We start from the raw sequence: 9,877 nt of genomic DNA, 5'->3' as shown, positions 1-9,877 counted from the left end.
AGAAACGACAGCATACTACATATCGATGTACAAAAAAAAAAAAATCTATAGTATAGTTGATGCAAACTTGTAATCTATACACTGCGGGATGTACTACATGTTTCAACAAGTCATTGCCCACCCATTCCAGATCACCAGGTAGCCCAATCATAGTAGTAACTCTCTGATATGTTGGGTAAGATATGGAAGGACTCAACTCTTCAACGTCTCCCATCAACACAAGGTCTACGTTCTTAAGTTGCTTCAGCTTCAGGAACTCTGGTTGTGTGACAGGAGAGACCAGGATGGACGTGATGATGGATGGAGGGGTATAGTTGCGTCCACATCCAGCAGGAGAGCTGCCAGCGCATTTGGTGTGCGAAGTAGCAACAGATCATGCAGCTTAGAGAAAGCAGACATGAAGATGCTGAATGCAGTGACACTTGCATGAACCCTATTAAGCGACAATCACTGAAGCTTTGGAAACAGCAAGCCAGTTCTGCTGACGGCTGCCGGGTGCTTGCTGAAGCCAGTTGCACAGTAGCTGAGGAGACTTTCAATGTTTTGTGCTGGTTTCACTGATAGCTCGTGGAATGATGGGATTTACGTCCTCGATGGAAAGTGCGACAAGGTTTGGGGTGTCAAGGCGACTGAGTAGCGCGATCAACGAATCCATCTCGACATACCCCACATACCCCAAGTGAAGCTCCTCAAGCATCGGAAGTGACACGACACCGCGACAGTGATATGGCTGCGAAAGGACCGGCCCAGATTCCCTAATGAGAAGTCTTCGCAGCAGAGGACACACATTGATTATTGCTGTGAAAACTGATCAAACGTTGGCCTGAGAGTTCTGTCGTGGTACGAAAGCTCCAATGACTGAATGCAGTGACCCACACCAAGGGTAAAATGAAACCTGCCCAGTTCAACGGAATACCAAAGATATCCACGTGTCGCAGTTTCGGGAGGGGGTGACATGGCGCAGGAACTTGCGCAAGGGTGTCTTGATCAGACGCGCCAGTCAAGATGGCGAATGGGACACTATCAAGCTCCAGAGGAGGGAGGAATTGTTCTGCATGGGCATGGTAAAAGTCATTGGATCGCTTGAGCTTGATGAACTCAAGACACGAAGCTGCTGAACCACCTCGAGTCGGATTGTGCGAGCTGAGAAGTCAAAGTGCAGCACAAAGTGGCTTCAAAGTATCGCTGGTGACCTCCAGCGAACGCCATCGGTCCATCTGCAGGAACAAAAAGGCAAAGAGGTGGGGCAAACAGTCTGCATAGAGTTGGCTGGTTTCAGTTGAGGACGGGGACATGCACCTGAAGGTAGAGACATTTAGACTTCCTTGAGTTGTAAATAAGGCGAACATCTTGCCCGATCAATTCACGCGATTTTGGATCGCGAGCGTCGATGAGAATGTCCAGCGAGGAATGTTTCGACTGCATGATAAAATTCGATAACTGATCAAAGGGTTGTTTATGGAAGGTGAATACGTGATTGGGATGCGATCAGATGAGCGCCTTGAGATCAATACTGAGTGTTGACCATAAGGTCGGGACAGATAGTGCAAGCTTTCTCCAGCGGGAATTCACGGACGCCAGTACAGTTGGCAGAGTTACACTTTCAGGACTGAATACGCGTCCTTCTTCAGAGTCACAGTCGTGTGTGGCTAACGTGAATATGTATGACAGTAACTCCACTGGAAGGGACTCGATATGACACCGTGGGACAACCTGGGAACTCATGGAATGATATTCGAGCAATATATTTGATGGTAGATGATGGCCAGAGGTAGTCGCCTGTGAAGCACCGATCAGCAGCACAAACAGGTGAATAGTGAAGGTAAGAGCATGAACAAGAGTAAGCTCGGATGAATCGATGAGTTAGATTTGACAGCAGCTACGGATTGACACGTAGAATGATACGGTAGACGATGTAGAAAGCGAGGAAAGTGCGCGACAGTACAAACTGTTTTAATGTGACAGGTAGGTGGAAAATGTGTGCAGATTGATCCTTGGAATTATAAGGGATCGATGACAATGAAGTTTGGTGTGGAAAGTGAAACCGGAACGCAACAATAAAGTGTGGTGACACGCAGGATTTAAACTGAATATGTGGATCAGGACCACTGAAGTTGAATCGAAAAAGCTGAGGACAACAGTACAAGTATTTCACACAAGTAGGGAGGTGAATGGGTCGGGCGACGCTAACAACATTATGCACCGCGGAGGAATAAACAGCTGGGATGACTTTTTAAATTTAAAATAAAGGTAAATTTGTATAGTACAGCGTTCTGTCATGCAATGGCAACGACGGGGAGAAAGGAACACGATGATGACCGACTGAAGTCAGGAGGGTACTAAGCAGGCGACAAAAAACGACACATGACCGTACACACAGTCATGCCGCATGAAGCATGAATAGGGTGAAAATTCGTTTATCGTGGACGTTGAACCATGGAGTAGGAAGATGAGGAATCGTTCATTGAAGTGAAAGAGCATCGAGCATTACGAGCTTGATGGTACAAACCATCGAGCTCCGGGCGACGAAAGCTTCGTCATGTGTTAATTGTCATCCTGACAAAATTTCAGGTCAATGAAGGAAAGACACGAAAATACAAACTGTCGTGCCATAGCCAAGGGAGATGGACGCGATGGTACATACCGTCACGCCAGGGGAAGTTCAAGAGAAGTAGATTAGTCTAACCAAGTGCATGTGTCACGTGTCACGTGTGAAATTAATATTGCATACGGGAATCATTAGGTAAGTTATTTGGCATTGTTGGGCTCTTTGCATCTCCAAAGTTCCAAGTCCATTAATTCTTACTAGTATACACGTTTAATTTACCTTCACTTTTCCTTGCACACGGACTCGACAGTTTGTATTGCCGAGCTCGTCGTTGTAGGGATCCCTCATTATGCTCTCTTCCTTCCCTACAGCATGACTGTTTGTATGGTCATGTCCCCGCCTTGAACATACCAAGTCCGACTCCCTTGTTACTCCCTGGGTTCGACGTCTCCAATGGTCTTTCTCCTTCTCTACATGGCATGACTGTTTGTATGGTTGTGTGCATCTAGTTCGTGTTAATGGGGACTGCCTCGAGCCATTTTCGACCATCAGACTTTGCCACCCTACCTGAGACCGCGACCTGCTCCAATCTCAGCCGCCAATCAACAAGATTTTATGAGCATGATGGTTTGTACTGTATAGCTTACTGTCTTCGATCCACACCATTCTTTGATTTTCCTAGCGACACGGTAGGTACCATTCATGCAGCTCATTGAACCTTCCTGCGTACATTATATTGACATGTTAAACACGCGTGCTTTCTACATCTACATCTACCTTACTGCTCTGGGGCAAACAAGTAATTCAACTTGACGCCTTTGTTTATCTTCTGGATGTTCATCTTTGTTGATCTCCCCACCTGCTGGAGCCAGCTCCATGAGATTGTCTGCCAATCCTTGGAGCAATCTGATGTCGTCTGTGGCGTGTCCGTTTTTCCGACCTTCTGTCCCAACACGCAGGTATTTGTCAAACATCATGGCTGCTTTGAGATGTTGGGAAAAGTGGTCGGCTGCAATATCGCATCTGTTTTTATGCCTTACTGATCCGGTTCTTCAAACTATTATCATGTGCACTTCCGATGCTGTTCCTCCTTTCTATGACTTGGAGCCCAGTGCCCTGCCACCCTTTCCTTCGATGCTCACGGACCAGCTCGAGCTATTTGGCAAAGTCCATCGTCCCTCGACCACACTTATCGCTGATGAAGTCCTGGTTCCTAAAGCTAGTATCATTCTTCCCATTATAAGGGTGTCGTCCACACCCGCCCCTGAGTCTAAACTTGCAAAGTGGTCGCTGAAGCATTCTGATTGCTCTTTCTCCCCATACTCAAAGAAGGTCGCTTTCACACGTTCCGATTCTCAAACTCCTAAGCCCTTAGATTCAGCGAGCTCTTCGGATTCTCTGTCAGACAGTGACTCCACAACTTCAAGCGTGAATTTATCAGAAGATTCGAAGATTCCTAAACCTGCTGGCGAACCTGGGCACCCAGGGCGTGGAGGGTACACACTTCATGAGGCTTTGGATTGGAATCCAAAGGCCTACGTGAAGTTCAAGGTTCGCCGAGCATGCCCTCAGTATTGAAAAGCAGCTAACAAATCAAATCCCTAAGAAATATATGCACAGGCTCATTGAAGATCACCTTGACACGACACAATGTGCTTCTGCCCAAAGTGCTGCGCTCTTGAAAGTTGTGTGCGGCAAGGTGACGCCCGCCATCAGTCTCAGTTTTGTCAGTGATCTCATGGTGTATTAGGCTCTCCACGAATTCCTGGACCTTGAAGATTATAGCAACTCATGGCCAGAAAACGACATGATTATGACATGGCTCAAATACACGTTGGGTCGTGCTAGACGAAAGGAGGGAGAGATGGCTTTAGGCAAGAGCAAGAGCACGAGGCGTCAATCCGAGGCATAACATATCTACATAGAACTAAATCGTAATATGGACGAGATACCTTAATTCACAAGAGTGTGAGACAGACAAGGCGACAAAAAACAAAAAAATTGTCCGATTCGCAAAGTCAGTAAGACCACAACATTGACAAACCCTGCAGTTTCCCTCACGGCATGATCAGGCACTGAACGAGTTTACTAAGTCAGACTCAGGGCCTAATTAATGTGATTTTACTTCACGTCATGGATTTTGGTTTCGGCAATGCGACGCACTTTCTAATCCAGAACTGAGCGCACCCCACAGAGACAGAAGAAATGTAGCTACTGTTTCTCAGAATGAAGCAACTATGACAACACTAGGCCTATATCACCGTGCCCGCCTCCCCAAATTACAAAGCCGCTGTAAAAAGCGCTATGACACAAGTCCTGGTAATCTGAACCATATTTTGTTGTTGTTTTGTCAATAGTGACCGAAAAGTGAGTATCAGGCGACCTTGACGTTTGTTGTCCATCAGTCGGAGTAACTGTAAATTAAAAGCAAGTAACATGCGACGTCGTCAGGACACAATAGCTATGGATTATCCACGTTGGTTTTAGCAGGGCGACGATGTGCTTTACTTAGAACGTTGACGATGAAATCTGGAGAAACCCACCGGCGATGTGGGGATAGTGGCGTGTTATGGTCATGATGCTCTTATCTGATGGATACAAATTCTTTACTTTCGAGATGCGCAAACGTTGTTATTCAGAGGAAACTTGGATAGTGGGTGCCATTATAGGCCACGTGAGTGACAAGGCCGCTATGGATAAGTGATATATGAAAATTAAATGATGTGAGAGAGTTGCGGTAAAGGGCCCAAACTATGAAGCTCGGCAGTCATGCTCGCTTGGCAAGGTAGCAGGCATGGTCGGGGCTGTACAAGATCTTGCAGTAGAATACAGAAAAGTTCAGTACAAGACCAAGGCGGAGATCGCTTACTTTCGAGATGAGAATGTTGGACAAGAAAGAGGACTTGGAAAAAAGAACCTTGAAGTCACCAGCACCTCTCAGCAGTACAAACTGCTGAGGGTCAATGATGATATAGTTCCATGCACAGAAAATATGTACGTGACCGTACATACAGTCATGCCATTATAGTAGTCATGCACCGGTTGTGGGAAGGGCCCGAAGGCCATCGTGAAGTTCACAGCTTATTATGTAATAATTTTGATCGCCCTCAGCTCTAGAGTTCGTCGCCCGCCCACTACTGCCGAGCTCAATGGTCTGTACTGTCGAGGTTATCCTCCTCAATCTATGCGGGTCTCTGAGTACGACGGTCTGTACTGTCAGATTCACTGTTCTTGATTTCCACCATCCCTCGAGACCATCGTTGTTTTCTAGTGCACAGACATTGTGTCAAGCTTCATATTGGGATGAGTTCAAGTACAAGGAGACGTATGAGACCGAGTATTGGAGAAGTATGAGTCGAGTACAAGTGGGGAGACGTATCACAGACAGGTATGCTATGTAGATTGTATTACATCCAACTTGGTCCTACATCACGGTTGTGTTTAGATATTCATGGTCTCAGCCTCAGGATATTCTCCTGGCATTGTAGACCCTATCTCTTCATCAAGAGCGTTGTCGTGCTTCAAGGTATGCTCACTCACCTGCCCTGGAGATCATTTTCAAATCCTTTGATGACATACCCAGTGCCATTCCGAGTAATCCGAGTCCACTTGTCACACCATTCACAATGCAATATGTGATCGCATGTGGTATGAGATAATCGTATGTTTGTTTGGCATTCTATTGATATGTAATTCGTTCAGATTGCCTGAAGTGAATGGTCCGCCTTACTAGTCTGTCTGGCCTCCGCACAAGCAGCACCATATCGTCGACATCGACACATACCAATGCAGCTTGGAGTGCTATATGCACGCGCTTGCGAACCTGGTCAGTGCGGGGATCCATTGTTTTAAAGTAACATTTTATGTACTTGTCCGCGGTTTTCTGCAGCCTGCGAACAAGTCTTCTTCTCTTAGGGGACTGGTGACCCTTGCTTTTACTGCCAGCAATGTTTCTCACTGGAACGACGGCCAGGGATCGGATCTTATATTTGGTAAGCTGCAGGGTTTATCAGCATTGCAGTTGTGCTAACCTCATCATCTTCCATAGTGGTGTCCACACATCCATATGTTTCACTAGCGGAGCTCATGGGTAGGTCGATATCCATATCTGATCCTACCCAGATGCCCTGACATTTGTCAGTGATGTAATGTTGGTAAGTGATCAACTCACAACATCGTCTTTGCATCGTTGGAGCTCAAGCTGATAAGATTTCAAGGATGCATCGATCCCCCATTCAAGTTCCTGAATCTTGTGTGCCTCCGAGGACCTTAAGGTGCGTGGTGAAGCTTTGGAATATGGGTTGAACCGCATATTGAACGCGCTGTATTTGCAAGAAGGCAAGTTGTATCCCATAACTTCTGCGATACTTACCGAGTTGAGTTTGGACGATGATATTATACTGTAATCATTGTTTGCGACCCAGTCATAGCATCCCTTGACTGCATTATGGTCGCTTCCTTACTCAATTGTCATCCCAAGTGTATTGTCATCTCAAATGCTGGAACGAAACAATTATGGGCCCTGATTAATGATTCATTAAGTTGCGTTTGAGAGTAGTTACATTCCGATCATACTGATGTCATGATGTAGTCGGATTCCAGCCGCACTCTTCCCGCGAACTTCGATCTGCATTCGCGTCAATTCAATCGTGTTATTATCATGAAGCCAGTCAATTGTTGTGCTGTTGTTGCAGCCTGATAACAACGCAAATCCTAAAGAAATAGGGGTGGTGTTGGAACAAGTGAGTGCACTTTTGCAAGGCGGCACTAATCATATAAAATAAGCACTTATCCTTCATAGCTACTCCCATCTTTCAAAGCCAAACCCATAAAATGTGAGCCGCTCCTGTCAAACCTGTTCTCAATGCTACACGGTTTTTTTACAGATGTTGTCAAGTGTCGGATATGTAGATTCACTGTCATCATTGTGCTCCCTGGAGGTACATTAATTTGAAGCTACCACTGTAATGCCACCTGCTAACTATATGAAGGAGCATGCAACCTTAAAGTGAAAGGCTCTGGATGACTTCATAGACAGTTCTCAATGTCCCTCTCGCAAGAGGCATGCTTGTGCCTCCTATCTTCCGTGGGCCTTGGCGGCATTTGTTATGCGTGATATATCCAAACCTGCAAAAGCACGGAGAGGCACCTTGTCCTGCTCCTATGCAATTGTGGACCTAAATGTGATCCTGCTAGTATGTTCTCCCTGTATTTATTTTGTTCAAGTTCTCACTGTATTTTGCAGGATGCGTGGGCTCTAGGTTATCAATCTGGCGCTGCGGTGGACCTATGCGATGGAGAGCACTGCAACGTAGCTAAGCCCAAACTCATGAAAAGGTCAGATACATCATAAATATTGAGTGTAATGCTGCTCATTCCTATACCAAAGAGCCGAGGCAATGACATCAGAGATTGGTCATGAGTCTGCAGAAGAGGACTTCAAGAAGATGTCAAAATGCAAGGCCCTTGAAGAAGTTCCAAGCGGTTCTTCTCCACCAACCCCCAAGAGGCGCTCTTTGTCTCACTTGCCTGTAATCGCCAATCTAATCGTAAGTTGGCTAGCACCCCACAACAATATCTTCCATGTCTCACTGCATTTGTCACAGATACCGACACTTGGGACAGCGGATTCAACGATCCAGTCTCCACATTGGCCCTTCCCGAATGAGCTTGTCTTGAATATTTTGGAAAAGTTGCCAGCTCAGCATCTGCAGTCTATTGCACAGGTGTCTTGTTTCTCTTGGGAGCTAGTGGCACCTCTCTACTTTCGTTCTGTAGGCTTGCAGATCAATGACAAGTCCCTGCTTGTCAGCACCCAAGCCTGTCTCACCCTGCTCCTGTACAGGCGCACAACCTTTTTTCACACGCCGAAGTATTTGCGATGCAATCTCCTTGACGCAGATGATCGTCACCTCAAGGCGCTCCTGGGTTTCTTGGAGTCATTTGAAAGCACGCAAGTGTTCTTTGTCTCTATCGTGAAAGATGGTGAAATGCTTGGAGATTTTGTGCCTCTGTTTCAGTCCATACAAGACTCAAGCTGCAGGAGTCTTCAGTTCTCAGATTGGGAGGTGTCTTACCATGTGTATCCTCTGCCAATTCTTCCTGACTTAGCTGCTGTTCCAACCCCCCCCCCCCCCAACAGATGTAATTTTCAAACATTCCACACAAACTCGCCCATATTTTTCTCCCAATCCATGGTTTCCCTCACCCTCTCATCATTGTGGAACTCTTCGTTGACCGACCTTAGCATCACACATACTTCATTGAGTACCCCTCAGTGGACAGTGTTGATGTGCGACCTTCATCTCCCGCAGCTTATATTCTTGTCTATTGACATCGAGTGTCCAACTCCTGCTCTCGTTGAGTTCTTGCCGCGACATGATATTCACCAGCTTTGGCTTTATGGTCGATGCATTGATCGTCATCATCATCATCTTATGCAGAAAACAGATACCCCTCTCATTCCTTTACATAGCTTACACGTTCTCGCTGGACCGCTGTGGTACCTCATGTCTCTATTACACAAAGTTTGTGCGCCTCTACACATTCAAACACTCGAATTGCACCTCGACGAGGAATCTCTGGCATCCGCTCCCAATTACTTGTCTGCGATCCTGGACATTACTCAACAATTCATTGCTATAGATTGCCTGGGACTGAGCTTTTATCACGGATCGCTGATTTCTGGAAGTTTTGACGTCCCATTGGACGAGTATCAAACTATTTCTGTGAAGAAGCTCACAATTTATCTACCACATTGGTACAAATATTCAGATCAGCACCCCTTGGCAAGTGCCACATACTACTAAGCTACATTGAGGGCTAAACTAATGTTATGTGCATATAGCTCTGCTGCAGTCCTTGGCTAGGAGTCTTCGACCATGTTGAAGAAGTTTATCTCAAGCCTGGAAACATAACATCATCTGAGCGGCAGGAACTGGAGGATGCTTTTTACCGCCCAGAGCATCTCTACCATTTGGATATCGGCAGTTATTTCTGACATATGGCACCCAGGTCTCCGCTTATTCTTCTCCCACTTGTACTTCTCCAATATCGAGGTCTCTGATACTTTCCCTGCTTGTACTCACTCATACTTATCCAATATTTGGTCTCATATGTTGCCTTGTTCTATGTCAATACCCAGTTTCCCAAACAATTAAAAGCTGCTGCCCAAGTACAATTAACTGCGTATGGTGTAGCACTTGGATCGGTGTTGGGCTCATATCCTGCCAAACTCATAGGTATTCCACATACACATTCCTCGACACTCTGTTTACCTTCCGAGAGTTCCATGCATTCATTCGAGTCGTCCGAAGGTCGTCCGTCCAT

The 9,877-nt window shown here is 46.1% G+C and overlaps 4 protein-coding genes across 4 annotated transcripts; 2 read left to right on the top strand and 2 right to left on the bottom strand.

Annotated features, from left to right (window-relative positions):
* Positions 1 to 436: 436 nt before the first annotated feature.
* Positions 437 to 1,425, bottom strand: F5147DRAFT_783562 (uncharacterized protein; the record flags this gene model as incomplete). The annotated part of the gene is made up of 5 exons (XM_041442831.1): positions 437 to 523; positions 587 to 798; positions 860 to 1,143; positions 1,205 to 1,269; positions 1,300 to 1,425. The coding sequence occupies 5 exons, from the start codon at positions 1,423 to 1,425 to the stop codon at positions 437 to 439; spliced, it is 774 nt and encodes a 257-aa protein (XP_041284232.1).
* An 84-nt stretch (positions 1,426 to 1,509) lies between these two features.
* Positions 1,510 to 1,707, bottom strand: F5147DRAFT_555635 (uncharacterized protein; the record flags this gene model as incomplete). The annotated part of the gene is made up of 1 exon (XM_041430502.1): positions 1,510 to 1,707. A coding segment is annotated over one exon (198 nt), but the record flags the coding sequence as incomplete, so codon positions are not given.
* Positions 1,708 to 3,523: 1,816 nt separating this feature from the next.
* Positions 3,524 to 4,460, top strand: F5147DRAFT_783561 (uncharacterized protein; the record flags this gene model as incomplete). Its single annotated transcript, XM_041442830.1, has 3 exons — positions 3,524 to 4,099; positions 4,155 to 4,247; positions 4,299 to 4,460. The coding sequence occupies 3 exons, from the start codon at positions 3,524 to 3,526 to the stop codon at positions 4,458 to 4,460; spliced, it is 831 nt and encodes a 276-aa protein (XP_041284230.1).
* Positions 4,461 to 5,117: 657 nt separating this feature from the next.
* On the top strand, positions 5,118 to 9,548 carry F5147DRAFT_660711 (uncharacterized protein; the record flags this gene model as incomplete). Its single annotated transcript, XM_041434691.1, has 19 exons — positions 5,118 to 5,222; positions 5,277 to 5,542; positions 5,666 to 5,754; positions 5,840 to 5,936; positions 6,037 to 6,074; positions 6,132 to 6,142; positions 6,282 to 6,374; positions 6,438 to 6,540; positions 6,597 to 6,638; positions 6,671 to 6,702; positions 7,243 to 7,290; positions 7,350 to 7,383; positions 7,435 to 7,488; positions 7,583 to 7,743; positions 7,794 to 7,885; positions 7,938 to 8,097; positions 8,155 to 8,616; positions 8,992 to 9,276; positions 9,396 to 9,548. 19 exons carry the CDS (start codon positions 5,118 to 5,120, stop codon positions 9,546 to 9,548), a joined length of 2,325 nt encoding a protein of 774 aa, XP_041284229.1.
* Positions 9,549 to 9,877: the final 329 nt, after the last annotated feature.

This window comes from Suillus discolor, assembly GCF_016758755.1.
Source record: "Suillus discolor strain FC423 chromosome Unknown F5147scaffold_386, whole genome shotgun sequence".
NCBI lineage: Eukaryota > Fungi > Basidiomycota > Agaricomycetes > Boletales > Suillaceae > Suillus > Suillus discolor.
The sequence above is the reverse complement of the archived record's forward strand: the minus strand, read 5'-3'. Positions and strand labels throughout refer to the sequence as shown.